The 20201-nt window shown below is 61.5% G+C and overlaps 1 protein-coding gene across 3 annotated transcripts in view; it reads right to left on the bottom strand.

The window, feature by feature from the left end:
- Positions 1–404: 404 nt before the first annotated feature.
- The window catches only part of SLC12A5 (solute carrier family 12 member 5), a 31046-nt gene continuing 11249 nt past the window's right edge, over positions 405–20201 (bottom strand). For 2 of the 3 annotated variants that reach the window (XM_088064415.1, XM_088064414.1), the window contains exons 2-26: positions 18122–18216; positions 17759–17890; positions 17400–17546; positions 16733–16787; positions 15744–15874; positions 15381–15622; positions 15091–15302; positions 13089–13256; positions 12040–12138; positions 11813–11870; positions 10995–11169; positions 10074–10192; positions 9683–9781; positions 9476–9595; positions 9199–9303; positions 8942–9110; positions 7863–8058; positions 7613–7782; positions 7394–7525; positions 7160–7267; positions 6864–6986; positions 6597–6784; positions 6254–6268; positions 5559–5692; positions 405–5069 (exon numbers count right to left, since the gene is read on the bottom strand). In XM_088064415.1, the coding sequence (XP_087920541.1) occupies positions 4978–5069; positions 5559–5692; positions 6254–6268; positions 6597–6784; positions 6864–6986; positions 7160–7267; positions 7394–7525; positions 7613–7782; positions 7863–8058; positions 8942–9110; positions 9199–9303; positions 9476–9595; positions 9683–9781; positions 10074–10192; positions 10995–11169; positions 11813–11870; positions 12040–12138; positions 13089–13256; positions 15091–15302; positions 15381–15622; positions 15744–15874; positions 16733–16787; positions 17400–17546; positions 17759–17890; positions 18122–18216 (3284 nt within the window). In that variant the 3' untranslated portion in view covers positions 405–4977. The remainder of the gene's footprint in view (positions 5070–5558; positions 5693–6253; positions 6269–6596; positions 6785–6863; positions 6987–7159; positions 7268–7393; positions 7526–7612; positions 7783–7862; positions 8059–8941; positions 9111–9198; positions 9304–9475; positions 9596–9682; positions 9782–10073; positions 10193–10994; positions 11170–11812; positions 11871–12039; positions 12139–13088; positions 13257–15090; positions 15303–15380; positions 15623–15743; positions 15875–16732; positions 16788–17399; positions 17547–17758; positions 17891–18121; positions 18217–20201) is intronic. The other variant, XM_005524704.3, reaches the window with a different exon arrangement.

Genomic DNA, 20201 nt, shown 5'->3' on the forward strand with positions numbered 1-20201 from the left:
AGGGGTCCAAAACCTCTGTGGTGACAGGCGGTGGGAGGGACAGGTCCAGCTCAGAGCCAAAAGCCAGCATGAGGTCAAGGCTGCAAGTCCCTGTGCTTTCAGTGCTGCTGTCCCACAGCTTCGTGCCATGAGACTGGACAGCAGTGTGTCTGCTGTCTCTCCTCCTGTTGGATCCCTTTCTCCACCTCTACAATCCTGCAGCCAGGTAGAGTGCTTTCGGTGGGGTGACCAGAAATCTTTGTGAGGTGAAATGTGGGAACTGCATCTCTTTGGAGAGGAGATCCTCCCCTTGTGCTTTGCTTCCTCTGCAATCTGCACTTTGTCAGGGCTTGCTCCATGTTGTGGAAATGGTGCAGAATAGCTGTGGAGACCTGGAAGCAAGTGAAAAGTCCCCGTGCAAGAAGTGAAGGGTGTAATAAAATCATTTATTGCATTTTGTGCAGACAGGAGTCTAGAAAAATGAATACAGGTAAAGCAGTAAAGCAATAACAGGGAGCATTCAACAGCTGAGGAGCCACTCCTCCATGAACACCTGCACAGAGAACACGGGGTCTGCACCGAGGCGGCCTAATGCACAACACTGAAACACACAGAAATTAAATGCAAGCCTAATAGGGGTTGTTTTTTTTTTTTGGTTTGCAACCTGTTTTATTTACAAGGTTTTAAACTTAATTGCATTGCTCTGCACACAGATTCTCTAAAACACAAAGCATTCTAGGTCACTACATGTCTATTGAAATATTGCACTCGAATAAAAGTCACTTGAATGGACAGAGAACATCTAGCTACAGTGATTTTTAAAAGAGTATTGAATGAACCGACTTTGTGATAACATTCATAACAAATATATTGCACATGTAGCACAGAAAGTGTTGTAACCAGCAGATCTCAGACCTTTCGGTCTTTCTGCTAGTTTTTAATCCTGCTACACAGAGGAGGGTCTTGACTCTTCTAGTGCAACTCTTGCCCTTGTGCAGTCTCTTGTCCTTCCTCTTGTCCAGCCACAGACCAGCACCTGCCCAGGCTGGATGTTGCCTGTGTGTCCTGTCCCTGCTGCCCTGTGGCTTGCTGCCTGTGTTGCGTGGTGGCCACAGTGACCTGAGCTGCCCTCCACAGTAACCTGAGCTGCCCACTGCCACACTCCCAGGGGCTGGGGCTGCTTGGCCCTCTTGCAGCAGGGACTGGAGCACTTGCCACCAGTGCTGTGTGCTGGCCCAACACTCCCTGCTGGCTGTGGCCACACTCCAGCCCATCCTCCTGTGGGTTGTGCTGCTCTAGCAGCAGCCTGCCTGTAAAACAAACTGGGGGGTCAAGACCTTCCTGTCTGGAACAAAAACCGGACCGTGTCTGCGCATGTGCCAAGGAGGAACTTGCATGTCTACCGGAGGAGGACACTGTCTTCACCACGGTGGAGCGGCAGAAGGGTGCTCCATGGGGAAACTGAACACTCACAGAGGCCAAACGTGCAGGGCTGGGTTTGTAAACTAACATGCAGTGCTGTCTGCTAAAACTGGCCCTCTCCAGCCGACGGCGAGGGGATATGCTGTGGAAACCAGCTCCTGTCTTGCCACAGCCAAACTGCCTGGCAGGGGTGTGGGAGCAGCCCTGACTCTGTCCAGAGCTGTGCCCCTGCTCTTGCTGAAGGATGGGGAAGGGGAATGCCTTTTTTCAGCAGTAGTGATGAAAAGGAATAGCCTTCCTAGTCCCTGGCAGAGCCAAGACCATGGCTTTGCCATCAGGGTGGAAGTGATGCTGAGGGGAACAGGATCCACTGGTGGTGCTGGGGGATGAAGCAAACCCGTCAGAAATGTGCCCTGGCTGCTCTCACCACTGCTCTGCAAATGTCATTCCTGGCTGTCCTGTACCTGCAGCCAACAGAAGAGCCTGTCATCTGATGCTGTGAGGGTGGGTGCTGTCTGCAGGCTCAGCAGAGGCTGTGCATAACCTGCCTCTCCCTTCTGCCCTGCGCCATGTGCCAGGGCAGGAGGGGACCGTGCTCGCTGCCTCAGGCCCAGCAGCACAGGGGGCACCAGCCAAGCTGCAATTAGAGGGCAACTGCAAGAAGCGAGTGGCATCTTGTGAAGAGGCAGAGCAGCTGGCAAGTGCTTGAGCCCCAACAACATGGTGCTAACACATGAGCTGTGTGGGCAGGATGCTGTGCCTCCCCCGCTGCTGCTGAAGTGCCTCAGATAATTTTGGGAGGCTAGAAACAGCCCATGAGCTTGTGTGTGGTGGTACAGGGCCAGCTCCAAGGGGCAGAGCAGCTAGACACTGGCAAATGCTGGTTCCCATGGGCTGCCCTTCCGAAAACTAAAGGAACTTTTCACTTGCAGACCCCTACCTGCTCTTCTCACAGCTCCCAGGCCGCTGAGGCAGCAGCAAGACCGGAAAGTGCTACCCTGTGCATCTGCACCACTCGTCAGCCCCGAGCTCCTGTGCCGAAGCCAGCGCTCAACTCGGCCTGACATTCCCCCCTAAATGCTGAGCTCCTCATGCCTGTGGGAGCGGCTTCCACAGCAGCGTCTGGGACACAGACCTGCAGCCACACAGGCAGCCGAGCTACCCTGGCAGAAAGTCTGGCTGTGACTGGGACTACTCCTGGAGAGAAGGGAGGCACTTCGGGAGTGATGGAAATGTAGGAGCAAGGTATGAGCAGGCACAAATGTGCAGCTGGGGCTTGGTTTTGGTCTAGGAGTGTGTCCAAGTAGTATCTTATAGCAAAAAAAAAAACCAACATCAAAAAACCCACTGCTTTTTATCCAAGCATCCCCAAATAGCTTTGGCCTGGACCTGGAGTAGAGGAGCTCTGAAAGGGAGCAGGGGCTGGAGTGGCTGGTGCAGGGGGGAGTTTCCTGTTCTCAGGGAGGCAGGAGCCAAGGTTAGCAGGGGGTCGGGTGGGCAGGGAGCTGGGACCCATCAGGGCTGCCTGTGCCAGGCAGGAGGCAGCTGATGCCTGGATGGACACCTGCGGGGATGCTGTAGCAGCACCCGCTCCCCCTGCTGCAGTGCAGAGCAGCACTGGGGAGCATCTGGAGGGGCTGAGGGGGCGAGTGCTTCAGCACAGGGGCTCAGCTCTGGCCAGGGACAAAGTGCTGCCCCAGGGCCCAGGCTGGCACAAAGCCACCAGCACTGCCGGGAGAGGGCAACTCTTAGCAGGCTGCACTTTGAGTGGAAGCTCAAATCTGCTGTGAAACAAGTTCAGAAAAGTCTGTGACTTCTTTTCCCTGAAAACTCTTAAGAAGCTAAATTGAGAAGAGAATAAACCTGCGACCTGGCCCTTTCCCAGGGGCTGCTGGTGGCCGGGGAAGGCTGCAGCCTCCACCACCACTCCGGAGCGCTCGGTGCGACGGATGGGCTCCTGGTTTGTGCAGGAGCAGCCCGGCTCAGCTCCCTGTCCCTGCGGCCTGGTGCTAGCAGAGCCCTGCATCTCTCAGAATAGATATAGATCTCTATATATAGACTTCATCTGGTTCTATTAACATAAATATGATCACTTTAAAAATACACGTACTGTATTATGTACACTATGTACATGGGGCTGGGGCGGGCGCCAGCGGCACCCTGCTGCCCTCGCACCGCTTCCTGCGTGGTTCCTGGAACCGTTCACATTTGTTAAAAGCGCCTCAGTTTCTCTTCTGTGAGAGATGCTGGGGGGGTGGGGGGGGTGGGGTGGGGGAGGACGGCGGCGGGGGCGACCCTGCAGCTGCTGCCAAAGACAAGAGGTGTTTGATCTGCCCCGGGGGGCTCTGCTGTGGCGGGGCTGCCCTGGCCAGCCGGGTGAGGGAGTGTCGCGCTGCCGGGGGGCGGTGGGACCCCTACAGCCCCCACCTCACTGTGCCGTCTTGCTGGTCAGATCAGCAAACAGCCTTTGCATATGTTAAAAATACACACAGATCCAGACTGTCCTACAGCCCCCGGCAGCATCTGCGACTGCCTGGGGCCGCGGCCAGGGCTGGGTTAGCAGCGGAGCCCTGTGGAGCAGCAGGGAGTGCGGCGGGGTACAGGGTGAGCCCGGACACATGTGCGGGTGCTGGGCCCTGAGAGCCCCCAGTTTAGTGCGGCGGGGGAGCAGGGTGGGGGTCCGGGACACCCCTGTGCCGGCCCGGAGCAGGCACTGGTGCCTCGGGGGTCCCCAGCACCCATTCGGCTCCAGCCGCCGGACAGAGGCCCCGGCCTCGGCGCGGCTCCAGACACCGCAAGCACCCGGGGAGCGGCAGGGGAGAGAGAGCCCGGAGTTCAGGCAGGGGGGACAGGGAACACCCCCAAACACCTAGGGCAGGGCTCCTGCTCTCACGGCCTCGCTGTGCTCTAGTACCTTGACCCCACGCAGCCGCCCCCCACCCTCTGCCTCCTCCAAACCATCGTGCTGCATCTCCACAAGCTCAGCCCGCGGTCTCCAGAGACGACGGTGCCGAGGCGGCGGCGAGCTGGGGCTGTCCGGGCCCGTGGCGGTGAGGGGCAGCGGGGGTGCAGCGCCGTGGGGAGCGGCCCCGGGCGCTGCCGGAGGCGGGGAGAGGAGCGAGGGGAGCGCGGTGTGGGGGCCTCTCTCTCGCAGGGAGGCACAGGGCACGGGCGCGTCCAGCCGAGTCTGTGCAGGAGTAGCAGCACGGTGGGGCCAAGGTCCGTCTCGGCACAGCCGCCCTCCTGCCCGGCCAGGGGCTGCAGCGGCAGTGCTGGGGCTGGCGGTGGCGGCAGCGCCGAGCTCTGATGCTCAGTCCGCGGTTCACTGTATATATTTATATATAAACAAGGACAGCAGTGCTGTGGTGTTGCAATGAGAAACAGCTGCTCTGGTGCTGGATGCTCCCGGAAGATCTGGTGCTGCAGTTCGAATGGAGAGATCAGGGGCACGGCCAAAGCCAGGAGAAGGTTCTGCGCACCGGCTGCCATCCGGCCTTCCCTCCTCCCCTCCGGGAGCGCGGTGCAAAGGGGTGGCGGGGCTCTCAGTGTGCAGACAAACCTCTCTCTCGCCGTCTTTCAGGAGTAGATGGTGATGACCTCCCGGCCTCCACCACGCACCAGGAGCACTCTGTCCAGATGCTCCGTCAGCACCTCCAGGAACTCCATGTCTGCACAGCTGTCAAGGAGGACAAACTTCACACTGGACAGCCCTGTGCCATCCCTGCCCAGCCCCAGCTGAGCCCGCAGTACTGACACCTCCACACCAAAGCCAGGAGCTGGCGGGGTCAGTCCCAAGCTAAGGGGCCAGGGAAGCCCAGCCGTGCTGGTGCTGTGCAGTGGGCATGGTGACTGAGCCAGCAGAGGGCTGAGCCCCACAGACCTCTGCCCAGGCCCCTGTCATGTGCCATTGCACCCATGGGTTGCAGATGCAATGTCATGTGGTCCCACCACCCATCATGTGCAGGAAGGGCAGGCTGGTGCCAATGATAGCTGCTGGACCCAGTCAGGAGCAAGAGGTGTGGGGGTGGTCCAAGCTCAGGAACTAGACCTGTACCTCCTGACACTCCCCGAAAAGACCCACCAGTTTTGGGGAAGACATGGACCCTGGTGCCCCTGGCATAGATGGGTTTTGACTACTGGCCCCACAGGAAGGATACAGTTCTCATCCCCTTTCCGGTTACGGGGAGGCCCTGGCATGTTCAGCAGGACCAGCTTGGCATCCTGGGACTTCTTCACGATCACCTCATTGAGCTTCACAGCCGTGTGCATCCTCCGCACGTTGGACTGGTTCCTGTGGGTGACAGCACGTGTGGGCACGGGACAGGTACAGTCAGCCTCCAGCCCCATACCAGGCCCAAGGGGCCACAGGGCACAGTGGCCTCCTGCCCTAGAGCAGTCCAGGCTGCACTGCAGCACAAACTCGGCCTGCAGCAAGCTTTGCCAGGCACTGCACTGGTGACTGAGCCTGCACTAGTGGCCATGTTCCACAGGGCCATGCATGGTGCCCATGGACAGTGGCAATCAAAGCTGCCTGGGGCCAGGCTGAGTGGGAGTGAGCAGGAGCAGACGGTGTGAGTGACACCATGGGTGCCTGAGCCCAGGCTCGCAGGGAGCTGCTGGCAGCACAACGGGGCAGTCAATGAGCGTTTGGTGCGGGCAGTGCGCGGAGCACGGGGCTGGCAGCCAGAGCCGCCGCACGCTGCCCGAGTGAACTGTCTGGCACTGCAGCTGTCACAGCTCACTGAGCCGCCCTCCTGCACAGGGGCAGCCCTGATGGCTCCCATCATGCTGCCCCATGAGCACAACCCAGCTCCCCCCACCCTCCCCGGCACCCAGCCAAACCCAGACTTACAGGTTCTCCCACTCCCTGCCAGAAGCATGATGAGGTCGGAGAGAGATAGGAAGAGAGAGAGAGAGAGAGAGAGAGAGAGTGATGAACACCAGGTGTGCACCCCCACTCTCTGCAGCACACCCATCCCTTGCCAGCACAGTTCTACACAGGGACCCCTCCCCACTTGCCCCCAGCCCCTCTGCGAGGGTGCACTCAGGGCACCCAGGCTGCCTGACCACTCCTCAGGGCAAAGATTGAGCTGGTGCTGCTGAGGCCCTGCCTGCACCCGCCTGGCTGGGGCAGGCAGGGACAGCCAGGGTCACGGGGCATGGGTGGGACAAGGTAGCAGCATGGGGGGCCATACGGCTTCATGCTGAAGAAGTCCTTGATGCCCTCGGGGCTGACAGGGCTCTTGCTCTTGTTCTTCTCAGCAACAGACTTCTCCTTGGTCCAGGTAAGATGCACCTTCTCAGGGGCTGCCTCTACCTCATCACCAGGGGACTGAGAGCTGCTGGAGAAGGTGGTGGCATTCTTGTCGTGGATTAGTTGGACCTGCAGAGGGAAGAGGGGAATGGTGGGAAGGGCCTGGGGCCAGCTACCTGCCTGGCTATGTCTTGGTACCACCTCTCACCTCCTCCTCTGGCTTCTCCTCGCCGTCGGCAGCCTGCTCCTCGGGGACGTTCAGGCGCAGGCGTGTGTTCGCCGGGTTTTTGCGCCGGATGGAGCCACGGGACTCATCCGTGATGCTCTGAATCTGTGCGGGAGGGGTCAGCCAAGGGACTGGGGCACAAGAGGGCTTGGCTGGGCGGAGCCTAGCCTGAAGCCCAGTTCTTCATCAGGATGAGCATGTAGAGCTGCAGGGCAGCTCGGTTCACATTAGAACCACCACAGGGGTCAGAGCCCACCCAGCCTGTCCTGCAGCCTCACCTCCCGCTCCCGCTCATTCTTGGTAAGGTGCATTTGTTTGAGGATCTGGGAACGCTGCTCCATCACCAGCGTCTTCTCATAGGTGTAGGCAGAGATGTCACTCTCATGCTGTGGGGAGAACAGGAGAAATTTGGGGCATGTCCCCCCATGGTGCTGTGGGCTCCATGTCAGGCTCTGTCTGGCCCTCCCATGCACAGCATCCCTGCCTGCAGCACGTCCCGTCCCAGTACTCACCATCTCCACCACCTCCACCTCTGCGGTGATGCGCAGGTGGTACAGGAATGTGGTCAGGTCCTTCTTCATCTGGATGCTGTTGTCATCCATCTGTGCCACCGTGAAGATGCGCATCTTGCACTTACGCCACACCTGCAAGGGATGGGGGAGGCTTGGGCACGGCTCGACAGGGACGGCCACAGCCCAAGTCCCAGCCCCGCACTGCAGGGCCCAGCCTACCTTGTGCTGCCGCAGGAGGAAGGGCAGCAGCATCAGCATCCCCCCATCATGGACAATCCACCAGACATCAATGTGGCCCTCTGAGAACCGCTCCTGGTTGCCCGGAAACATGGCAACATTCTTGGCCACCAGCAAGGCCAGGTGCCCAGCTGTGGTCTCTCGCACCAACTCTGGGAGGGGAAGGGCCACGTCAGCCGGGGCAGCTTGCAGCCCCCCAAGTCCAGCAGTGCCCACCCTCCACGATGCCTACCAATGAAGTTCCTCCAGGTCTGGTGGTCCTCCTTCTGGCGCCAGCTGCGGGGCCAGCCCACCAGCACTGTGTTGTGCTGCAGCCCCCCCAGCCCACTGGACTGGATGAGGTGGGACATGCCGTCCCGCAGGTTAGAGGAGATCACCACCTGACAAAAGCCCTTCACCTTCTCCGCTTCCATCAGGCGCCGGATGGACTGAAAGGGAGAAGGAAGTCAGAGATTCCAGGGCCTTGGGGACAGATGTGGATCACAGGCACAGCAGCTGCCAGGCCCAGCAGTGGCCCAACCCAGGCCAGATGAGGTACAGGGTGTAGGGCGTGGGATACAGGGTACAGAATGGGGGGGTGCAGCATATGAGGTACAGGGCTGTGAGGTGTGGGGTGCAGGTCCTCACAGGGTGCCTGGGTCTCTGTGCCCCATGGCAGGCTGGTGGCTCCAGGCCAGGGGGCTGATACCAAACGGTGCACAGAGCTGGCACACAGCTCTGAACCGTGCAGAGCAGAGGGTGTCCTTGTGCCAGGGCTCTGACAGGCAGCAGAGCAGCAATTAGAGTTATTTACTCAGAGAAATTATAACATGTCTGCATGGGAGAGAAACTGTTTGCTTCCGAGGGCTTAATCTCATTAATGTGCCGCCCCGCGGGTGCAGGGGGTGGGGAGTGCTCTCACTCTGGCGGGGAAAGGCTCGACTCCCACCTTGCCTGTCACCGGGGCCACAGAGGCTGTGGTGAGTGCTGAGGCTGTGGAGTCCGCTCAGCCCAGCAGCCCCTGGCTGGGCACTGTGCTGTGCTGTGATGTGCCATGCTGTGCCAAGTCCTGCAGCAGCTGGCCAAGACTGGGACCAGTGCTTGCCTGGTGCCAGCATCTCTGGTGTCTTGGAGGGGAAGAGGGGTCCAGAGCTCCCTGCTGTGAGCACCAGTGAAGCATGGATCCTCAGGCTCTGCCTGATGCCACTCCAAAGTTCTCTGGACTATCCCAGGGCCACCAGCCTTGGCCAGGGGGCAGAAACAAGCCTGGGCACCTGGAGACCAGGAGCACCTACTGCTGGCACAGCCTGTCCCAATGCAGGCAGCTCTCACCTCCTCTGCCCTCTGCGCCTGAGGATGGTTGTCCAGGAAGGTCCCTTCTAACACAGAGGCCACGATAGTGAGGCCCTTCCCAGCCTTGAGCTGTGACGTGAAGGACAGGAGCTGCGGGTGCACCACATTCTGCTCCTGGTCCCCGCGGACCAGGACCAGCAGCTGCGGCCTGGAAGGAGGGTCCTGCAGTCAGTGCCCACAGCCAGCTTGTCCCTTCCCCAGAACCCTCACATCCCCACCTCCCTGCCCAGCCTTACCTCCAGTTTTTGGTGTGCGGGGGCCCTTCCTCCAACCGCAGCAGGGCATAGCGGGCTGCACTCAGGGACAAGCCCCGGATCCCATCACCCCACTCCTTCTCCGCCCTGCAGGAACCAGCAAACCCATAAGGGATGCCCTTGGCTCTGGCCACAGAGCACCACGCTGGCACCCTGGAGCATCCTGGGACAAGGAGCCTGGGGAGCTGAGCAGCCACGCTGAGAGGCCATGTGGCCACGGGGAGCTGGCCAGGACCTGTGGCGCCATGGCCTCCCTTACCCGCGGTACTCGATGTATTTGTAGATGAGGCCAGCGATCAGCATGGCCACCAGTGCGTAGTACCAGGAGCAGATGAACATCAGTGCCAGGCAGAGGCTCATGCCCAGGAAGGACAGGGTCCTGCAGAGAGCACAGAGCTGTCAGCACGCCCTGGGTTCCCCACACCGGGGTGTCCTGGGGTGTCCTGCCCCATCCTGCCTGGCTCACCAGTGGTAGTAGCGGAAGCGGGGCCGCCAGTTGGGCGTCCTCAGCAGCGTTTGCACCGCACATGCCAGGTTGACAAACATGTAGCACATGAGGAAGAACCTGCAGGAGAGAGTAGGGGGCTGAGTGGGTGTACTGTGTAGGACTGAAGTTTCCACACCGCCTGGCCCCGGGGTGGCCAATGCCAGAGCAGGCCCCACTGATGGACAGAGAAGCAGTGCCATGGAGAAACTAATCCTCAATGCTGACCAAGATGGGACCCCGGAGTCCCTGCAGGGCCCCTTCTTCCCAGGCAGGGGCCAGGGCAGCAGGTGCATTCCCCCCCGCAAGGAGCAGAGACCCGCACACGCCACCCGCTGCTTGTGAAGGTGCGGGTCGACAGCACGCTGCCTACATGGAGAGGATGGGAGCCACCTCGTCCAGGGAGGCGATCAGGATCCCGATCTCGCAGATGCAGGCTGTGAGCAGCAGGGCCCATGTCGGCTCCCCATTGGCTTTGCCGTGGCCGAAGACCTGGAAGCGGGGGGAGAGGGGCGCTTCAGGCTCTGCGGGGCCCTGTAGCCCTGGGCAAGGGTACTCAGTGCAGCCTGATGAGACTGGACCCTCCCGTATACCCAGCCCTGGCAGGAGCGCTGTGTGCTGTGAGCTGGCACATGTCCCATGCTGGAACCTCCCAGGGCTGGTTCCTACTGACAGTACAGTCCCATTCCCGGCAGATCCCGCGGCTCTCTCCACACCCAGCCCCTGCACCCCCACCAGGGACGAGCCCCAGCTCACAGCCTGGCCACAGCCAGCAGAGAGTCGGGCACCTTGCGCTTGGGACGGACACGCAGCCGGGGGAGAGTGGCCCCTCCTGCGGCTGTGGGGACCGGGGGGGCCGGGGAGGGGGCCGGGGGCGCGTGTCCGGACGCATTAGAGGGTGCGGGCGGCGCGAACGAGAGCTCGGGCTGGGGCTGGCAAGGAGAAGGAGGGAGGATAAAATTAGCCTGCTCTTCCCTGGGGGGAGCTGTCGGGTTGGATTTGGAGAGATGAGGTTGTGGGAACGCGTCTTCAGAGAGCAGATAAAATACGAAGCGGCACGGCAGCGGGGGGGAGGGAATTCTGACCTTTCCCGACACTCTCCTCCCACCGATACCGCAGCCAGAGCCACCACGGCCGCCCACCGCCGTGCCGGTGCCGGCGGGATGAGGGCAGGGACGTGGGGCTGCTCCCGGCAGGAGGCAGGGTGGGTTCCCACCGGTCTCTCGTGCTGGTGGGATCTGCAGCCACTGTGGGCGCTCAGGGTAGGGCAGCACCGGACTCGGAGGCAACCTACCCTGAGGAAGGGTACGATCCCATCCCTGGAGATGGCTTGCAGAAGGCGGGGGGCTCCAGTGAGACTCTGCAATCCAGCCCCACAGGTGGAGAAGAACGAGCCAATGACAATGACCCACGGGGACGGCCACGCCAGGGTGCCAACCACCAGGTTCCCGTTGACAGCCTCGCCAAACCTGCGGGGCATCAGCATCACCTGCGGTTCCGTCCCGTGACCGAGCCCCGAAAGCACCAGCACCGCAGTGGCACAACCCAGCCCCCCACAACGACACCACTTTGGGGGGATGCGACACAACTGGGCAAGGGCCCACCCCCTCAAGGGGTGAGCAATGGAGCAGAGGTTGCCAGAGGTCCGTCCTCATCCCTGTACCCGTTAGTGTGGCCAAGGACAAGGGCAGGTGTGGGACAGGACTCCTCGTCCCTGTGCCGGGGATGATGCGTGCAGTTGGATCCTGTTTGTGTTGGTGCTGGCGACCCAGAAGTGTCACCTGCCACGTGCGGTGAGCAGGGCTGCCCCAGATAGGCAGGAGCACAGGCAGCTCTGCCTGTTGACAAACAAGTGTCTGCCTGCAGCCGAGGAGCGGGAGGAATGCAGCAAAACATGGATGGCTGGGGTGCAGGCAGGATCTCAGTGCCTGTTACAAGTTCCAGCCCCCTGCCCGGTGACACCCACAAACCCCCCAGTGCCCCTGTCTGTCCAGTGTGTCCTGGCTGCAGCCTTCCCCACACCTCTGCCTGCCCCTGGGGCTGCCCCTGCCCCATCCTGTTCTGGGAGGCTGCCAGACTCTCCCCATGCCCCCATGGCCTTGGGACACTCACTTGTCACGCAGGACGACCCCCTCGATGCATGCTCCAAAGAGAACAACAGAGCTGATATCTGCCAGGTGGTCAAGGAGAGCCAGGAGGATGCAGAGTCCTGCCTGCCCAGCCAGTGGGGTGCTGGGACCCTGTTCCCAGCCCACTGAAGCACCCAAGATCAACCTGCCCTGCAGAGCCCACCCACCCTCAGCCCCACAGCCCAGGCTCAGGCAAGCTCTGAAGGATACAGACCGCAGAGGTGGTGGCAATGGCCAGGATGGTGCCCGTGGGGATGGACTTCTGGGCATCCCGCAGGTCTCCAGAGCGGTTGGAGCCAGCCATGATGCCTGGGAAAAGAGGGGATGGTGTCAGGAGGAGTAGAGCTACAGCCCATGCCCATCCCAGACGCCCTCATGCCAGGCAACGTGTGAGCCCTGGGCACAGCGGGGCACTGCTCGGTGTGTATCGCGATGGGAAGCAGACAGGATGGGCAGTGGAGAAGGCATTGCTGCAGCTTGGGGTACCCAGCCTGCTCTTCTCATCCCCCCCAGCGCTTCCCCCCCTACCCCAAACCGCAGTCTGAGGCCACTCAAGGATTAGGCTCAAAAGCTCTCAAGTGCCTTGTCTCATTAGCCCTTAATTAGCTCAGGCAGGGACGGTGACTGCCGCAGGGGCAGGGACAGGGTCCAGCCCCGACGCTGCTCTGGGAGGGCAGGAGGTCAGGCAGGGACACGACTGCACAGGCGGGTTCAACACAGCCCGAGGGATGACCCGCGCTCCGGCCGCAGCAGCAGCCGGGGCAGGATCCCGCGGTACCGGGGGACAGGCGGCCTGCAGAACCCGGCACCTGCTGGTGAACGGGCAGCGGGAGGGAGGGCAGCGGATGCTGAGCGGCTGCCGGGGACCCCACAGCGCCGGACCCTCCAGCGCTCGCCGTGCCCGGGCCAACCCGGGGGCTCCCGCCGCCTTTGGCCCCGGCGGAGCTGCAGGGGAGCCCCGGAGGCTTCGCCCCGCTCGGCTCGGCAGCGGGACTGGGGCGGGGTGGAGGGGCTCCTCTGCCCCCGGAGAGATAAAAATACCCAAGCGGCGGGACGTCAGCGCGCACCGGGCGGCACCGTCAGATCTGGAGCGCGGGCGGCTGCGTGGGAGGCGATGGCGACCGGCCGCCCCCGCGCCGCCGCTGTCACCGCCGCTGTCACCGCCGCAGCCGCGCGGGGGTGGCACACGTGGGGCTCCGCGGAGCACGCCCGGCCGCACGTGCCCGCTGTGCCCGGAGCGGGACCGAGGAGACTCCCACCTGTGACTGAGGGGAAGTAGATGCCGACGAGCAGGGTGAAGTAGGACGTCATGTCGCTGAAGACGTAGGGCTGGTCCATGTCCACTGGGGTGTCGGGAGAGCTCACTGAGGGAAGCCCCCGCTTCTCCACGATCACGCCCTTGGTCAGGTATGAGCTCCAGAGGTTCTCTGTGAGGAGGGAGGAAGCCGGGCAGTGCCGCCGGTATGAGATGGCCACAAGCCCCATACCCAGGACAGCATCCCCACCCCACAGGGATGGAGCCGGGGGGAGGGTCTGGTTCTCCCTCCCCTTCCCCGGCCTCACTGAGCAGCCGGCTCAGCCAGCAGACGGGGCTACGGGACCAGAGGCTGAGGATGGCGGCATAGGTGGGCAACCAGAGCAGGTTCATACTGCTGCTGGCAGCGCCTCCGCAAGATGCCGGAGCAGCTGACCTGAGATTGCAGTAGCAAATAATTAAGAGGGTAATATAATTAATGCTGATCAACACAGGTTTAAGGGAAGTGGATCGTGTCAAAGTAACTTGATAATGTTTTTGATGGGATTATGAGTGCGGGGCTGATGTAACAGGCTTAGTGTCCCTCTGCGTGCTGTTTTGGCCGCAGATTGCGGGGAGAAACTGGAGCAGTGGAGAGCAGCCAGCACAGGGCAGGGTGGGCTGAGGCAACTGCCCTTGGCATGTCACTGCCAGGGGGCTGCAGCAAAAGGCAAAGGGGACCAGCCCTCAGCCCCAGGCACTGAGTGCCCTTCATGGCTGCGCACAGGTGACAGATGGGGCTGGCAACCCCTATTGGCCTCGCCTGTCTCATCGTCCCAGAAATGTGTGTTTCTCCCTACAGGGAGACCCCTCATGTACGGCACAGCAAGCTCCAGTCATCTCTGCCAGGGTCAAACTGTGCCACCTGTCTCAAGATGCTGCTGGGCTGTTCACCCATGTCACCAGCCACCCCAGAGTGGGGTCCTGGCTCTATCCTGATGTCCCCAGTGCAGGAGTGTTTGCTGCCTATTGCCCTGAGAGAGACCAGCTGGGTGGATGAGGGTCTGCACCCCCTCCCCAGCAGCACCATTGCCAATAGGAGCAGGTTCCACCCAATACCTTAAAAAAGCCAGGAATCCCTTATCTGACCCAAAAGACCTCAGAGTGGGACACCATCATGAGGCTCCCAAACATCCTGTGACTGCATTCTGCTAATCACAGCTGCAGCCCTGAGCACCATGCGCTTAGCCAAGTCTGATCTCCCATGCCTGTGTCCACACAGACACCAGGGCAGGGCGGCTGGGGCAGCCCCGCAGCCATCAGGGAGGACTAATCCTGCTCGTGGCTCTGCTGCTTTCCTGAGTGCCAACAACCACTCCGGCATGGGGGTCTGCAGACACCCTCTGAATGTGGCACAGAGCATCAGCCTCTGCCACCCACTGCTGAGCGTGAGCACCTGGCAGATGTACCAGCATCTCCAGAAAAACAGGTCATAAATGGCTCCTCCCAGCAAATTCATGCATCTTTCTGTGGTCCTGGCCACTCTCCCAACAGGGCTGTAGCCGCAGCAGCTAAGTGGCCCCAAGGGGTGATCACTTCTCTCAAAACCTCGTATCAATACCAGCGCTTCCAAAGGCCAAGAGGCAGCAGAGGGAGGATTTATTCCTCCTCAGCCTTTGGGCATCATTCTCAGCCACCCCACTGGCTGACACAGACTGCGTGCAGGTGGCTGCAGCGCCCTGCTCTGTCACCCGGTGCAGGAGTCTGTCCCACTGCCCGGCACAGCATGAGCACAGCTCACTGTGCCTCAGGAGCAGAGGGGCCCCCAGCAGGGATCACCCACATGTCCTCTCACCTGGACTGTTTGCCCCCACACCTGGCATGGCTGAGGAGCCTCCACCAGTCCTGCTGGCAGAGCTGCCCAGCAGGCACAGCCACTGCCCCACCACAGCTTCCTTGCACTTCTCCATGCTCCATTCCCATGCCTTCATGCCCATGTTCCCATGCTTCTCTTGGCATGTGCTCACCTTGGATGAGGCCGCTGGCAGCACCAGGGATGCCCTCGATCTCAGTGACGTTGTTCATGGTGAAGTACTCATCACAGGTCGCATTGAGGAAGCGGGAGGTGCAGAAAAGCTCCCAGAGCTTGGAGCCAACCGTCTCATTGCCCTCCACCACCATCTTGGTGCAGAGGTCAAAGCCGTGGCGTGAGAGGGTCCTGTTGCCCAGGAGGCAGATCCTGGGGGGACATGGGCTCTCAGCACTCAGCATTTCAATGCCCCAGCCCTGCTGCATCCCTGCAGGACCCCGTACTCACGGGAAGCTTGGCGGGTCAAAGGCTGATTTGATGACACCAGCATAGATGGCAAGGATGGAGAGGATGACACAGCCCAGGAAGACCAGGGCAAATTTGTTGACATATTTGACACCCACGAACACGACAGTGGCCATGCAGGTCAGCACACAGGTGCCGTACACACGCATGTTGTTGAGCATCGCGGCCGCCTCCCCGCTGGCGTCCTCTGCCTTGAAGATGGCCATGGCCGGGAAGATGTAGGCCTGGGAAAGAGTCATGGCATCACCACCTGGCTAACAGTCTGCAGAGGGGACCCCTTCAGGCCCCCTGCCCTGCCAGGAGCTGAGCCCATGGCACTGCAGAAGTCAAGGACCAGGTACGTACCAGCAAGATTTCGATGGTGCCCAGGATATACATGGCACCGGCAAAGGTGGTGCCCAGGTAGAAGCAGAGCCCCACAGCCCCACCAAACTCAGGTCCCAGGGAGCGTGAGATCATGTAGTAGGAGCCACCCGCTGTCAGAGAGAGCAAAAGTGGGTCCCAACCTGACCCCAGTGACACCCTCAGCCCTGCCAGGTATCCCCGAGGGCAGACTGGAGCCAGGATAGCCAGAGGCCCTGCTCCAGCACTGAGAAAGATGCAGAGCAGCAGGAGTGACCACATTGGCAGAGTCATTCCCCAGGAGCCCAGCACCAGGTGCTATGGCCAATGGTGCAGGTGTTCCCTGGACAGCAGACCGGAGCTGGAGCCCCAGGGACCTGGGCCATATCCTGCTCCATCCTCCCAGAGGAGCCCTTAGAGCCGGGCTGCCAGGATCGATGGTCCCGCTGCGGCAGCAGGATGATAAATAGCTTTAATTACACCCCGTGTTGGGCTGTCAGTGCTGTGCCCAGCCTGGCGCAGCTCACGGCTCCCCAGGGCTCTGCAGGGCTGGCATGTTCCGGGGGAGGCAGCCAGGGCACGCACCAGCCGGACCCCGTGGTGCCTCCCGCGGGGCAGAGCCCACACGCAGCAGTGTCCGGCGATGGGAGAGCCCAGCGCATCCCCCAGCCCGCAGCACCCAGCACGCCCTGCTCCCATCCTCCTGCCGTGCGGCTCCCGGCTCCCCGCGGCCTCGCCAGTCTGGCGGAGGGAGGAGCCGCGGCTGGCGGCTCTCGCTGCCATCTGCACCTCGCGGCTTTGGGGACGGGTGGCGGCTCCAGCGCTGCGCTCCCCCGGCCCTGGGGATCCCGCGCGGGCTGGTGGCAGAAGGCTGGGGAGCGGCTGGCGGCCCCGGGGGATGCTCTCTGGGAAAAGCCCCTGCAGGCACCCCACCCGGCAGGGACCGGCTGCCCGCACACGTGGCACACGCGTGGACGCGGGCTTGGCTCTACCTGGCACCACACCGTTGGTGGCGATCGCACTCATGGAAATGGCCGTCAGCATCGTCTGCGGGAAGAAACACAGTGTGCTCAGGAAGAGCTGGGCAGAGGGACAGGGGAGTGCAGGGGTGAGCTGGGGCCATCCTAGGACATGGGGCCCCCTGGGGCCACGCTGAGCTGTGCCACAGGGCAGGGATGCCCAGGGAGGATGAAGGAATAGATGTATGGGTGGGTGGGCAGGCAGGGCTGTTGGCTGGCAGCACAGCTGAGAGAGCTGAGGCCTTGGAGGGGCTGGCAGCACTGGGGGGGGCTCAGGCTGCCCAGGACACTGGATAAGGCCAGCCTCTTCCCAGCCTCTGCCCTGGGGTGACTGTCCTGGTGAGGTGTCTCTCTTCATGGTACCAGAGCAGGGGACCCCCATCACATCACCCTACATGACAGCTATGATCTGGGTCACCATTTGAGCACCATTCCACTGCTGATTCCTTTGGGAAGCTGAAAGCTTCTCCTTGCTCTAAGTGGGGCAGGAGCTAGGGCAGGGGCAGAAGCTGGGGCAGGAGCAGAGCAGGGCATGGTGAGGCTGGTAGCTAGTGCACCTGTCCAAAGTCCAGCCAGTCAGACTGGTGGCCCCCAGGCCATGGGCAAGGCCAATAGAGGCTTATCTGGCTCCAAAACTCACGCAGGAGCAGCAGAGGAAGACCATGCAGAATGACTCCATGATGCCAGCAATCCCCACCACCCAGGTGAGACGCAGGAAGAGGATGACTCCAAAGATGTTCTGGAGGCAGGGCAGGTAGACACCCATGAAGGTGCCCATCCGTGGGGCCTGTTGAGGCAACAGCAGTTATCAGGGCTCAGGGGCCTGGCTGGCAGAGGAGCAAGAGGTCCCACTCCTCCCACAAAGCAGCCAGGAGCACAGGGTAAAACTGCCCTGGTTGAGGCCAAGGGGTCCCCGTTTCCCAGGGCAGTCTATGGCCTGACACTACACAGGCATGGGCTGGAGAGGGAGGGAAGGTTACCTCTCTTCTAAGTCCTCACCTGCACCGGCTTCTTCTTGCCTCCATCGTTGTTCTCAGCCTCCTCATGCTCCCGGCTGCCCTGTGGCAGGTTGGTGTAATTGGCCAGTCCACTCAGCAGGGATGAGACCATAGGGCTTGTATCCATCTCCTCCTGTGTAGGGCAGATCCCGAGTCGTGAGGACAGTCCCTTGGGACCCCAGCCAACCCCAGAGACCTCACCAGATGCTACCCCACTGTCTGTCCCTTCAGGAACGGCTTTGGCAGTGCAGCAACCTTGGCCTGGGGCTCTGGTATGTCCCGGTGCCCGGGGTGCAGGTTGGGTGCTGTGGAACAGCTGCTTAGCTCAGCTCCCTCCCCCTGCCCCACTGCCTGCATGCCCTACCTCGAAGAGGGCCATGTTCTTGCCATCATACTCTTTGCCCTTCTCCAGGTCCGTGCTGTTAATGAAGGGGCTGCTCTCCTTGGGATTGCCATCGCCTGCGGAGACACCATTGAGTCAGTCAGGCAGCCCCTGCCCCACTCACACCTGGAGAACACCCACCCCACAGGGTCACAGCTGTGAGGGGTCACAGCTGCCCGTGGCTCCTGCAGGAGAGCTGCCAGGGCTGCGGGCACCATGCCCCAGCCACCAGCATCACTTCCCACATCACACACGGGCAGGGGCTGCCATCCCCAGGAGCCACACGCTGCCCTGCCCGGCCCTGCTGACGTGTGGACCCGCCGGAGCCCATCCACACAGTGAGGCAAGCAGAGCGGATCCGGAGGGAAGCCTCCGGCGGGATGCGCGGCAGCAATAACTCACGGCGCGGGGTGCGTGCGGGTGAGCGCACTCGTGCAGGTGAGCGCACTCGTGCAGGTGAGCGCACTCGTGAGGGTGAGCGCACTCGTGAGGCTGAGCGCACTCGTGAGGCTGAGCGCACTCGTGAGGCTGAGCGCTCTCGGGCTGCCTTCCGCGCTGTGTTTGCACGGGTTGGGCGTGGACGGCCTCTCGGCATTAGCGCAGAGGGGATGGTCCCTGCCCAGTGCTTGGGAGTGAGGGGACTGGCCAAGTGTCTGGTCCTCCTCCCAGACACGCACCACAGGAGTGGGGGCCACAGGGTGGGAAGGCATCTGGAGGTGACATCACTGAGGACAGGTGATGCCCAGGGCAGTGGAGCCACCCACAGCAGTGTCAGGCCCATAGAACTACCAGGAGAGGGGCCACAGCCACTCTCTGCATTAATGACCTAGTGCAGAAGAAACCTGGAGTTGGCTTAATAGCGATGAAAACAGCTGAGCTGCAGAGCAGCAGAAATAAATCAAGCTGGAAATGGAGCAGCAGTGAAGATGGTACTGCTGGAGCAGCACAGCTCCAAGAGAAGGCCCAGAGCAGAGAGGGATCAGGTCATGGGGGCCAGGAGCTAAAGGACGCAGTCCTGGGCAGAGCAGCTGAGGAAGCACCCATGACACAGGTAAACCTGGGCAGTCAGTCTAGTCCCCAGCCCTCAGTGGGGGGAGAGAGGCTCCCTGCCACACACCCATCCCACCACCACAGCCCTGCAGCCAGAGCAGTCACACTGCCATTGGCCACCGCACTGCTGGGCAGGCTGCCCGCATGGGCAGGGTCACAGACCATCTTCACACTTTGGGGCCAGGGAGAGAACTGCTCCCTCCACCATCCTTCGGCATGGAGCCTATGAGTGCCCCAGGACAGAGGGATGGTGCCCTAGCAGTGTAGTCACCCACTCATGGTGGCAGTCACAAGACAGACCCTGCGACCATTTGGAGCATCCTGGTCCTCTGAAGATCGCCATTCTCCTGCCAGTTGACTCATATTCGGGATCCTGGAAGCCCGTGTGCAGCGGTGATTCACCATCTGCAATTCCCTGGCAGACAGCGTGCTCCTGGCTGACCAGGAGGTGAAGCCTCAAGTGCTACAGGTGACACTGACCTGCGGGCTGGTCCCCAACTCCCACCATCCCTGAGCTCCTCTAACATGGGGCAGCAGGGCAGCAGTGTCCCCAAGGGCACAACCAAACACCAAGGCACAGCCCACAGGCTCCTCCTGTACAGGAATGGCTATGGCAGTGGCACTGGGACACGCTGGCCCACAGGTCCCTTGAGCTTCACTCTGAGTCCCCTTGGACACACACCCAGCACCCAGGCTGCACCACTGGCATGTGCCTGCCCTGTATCTCCCACAACAGGTCTCATCGAAAACCTCATGCGCTCCTTGCTCTGTGTTTGGTCTAAAGCCCCACTGAACCCTGCTGTCAAACAGCAATGGTGTGGGCTGACAGCCACCCACTTGCCACGGCTCTTGCCCACGTGCACCAGCTCTGGGGACCACATTGATGTGAAACATCCACCACGCTGACAGCCTCCAGGATGATGCTGCGGCCATCCCCAGTGTGGCAACACAAGGGTGCAAGAGCAGGGGTGGCTGGAGCTCATCTTCCCCTTGGGGCTGGGTGGCAGCGGGG

This window comes from Pseudopodoces humilis, chromosome 19 (assembly GCF_049639895.1).
Source record: "Pseudopodoces humilis isolate 2021_Gansu_Grassland_sample_001 chromosome 19, ASM4963989v1, whole genome shotgun sequence".
Taxonomy (NCBI): Eukaryota; Metazoa; Chordata; class Aves; order Passeriformes; family Paridae; genus Pseudopodoces; species Pseudopodoces humilis.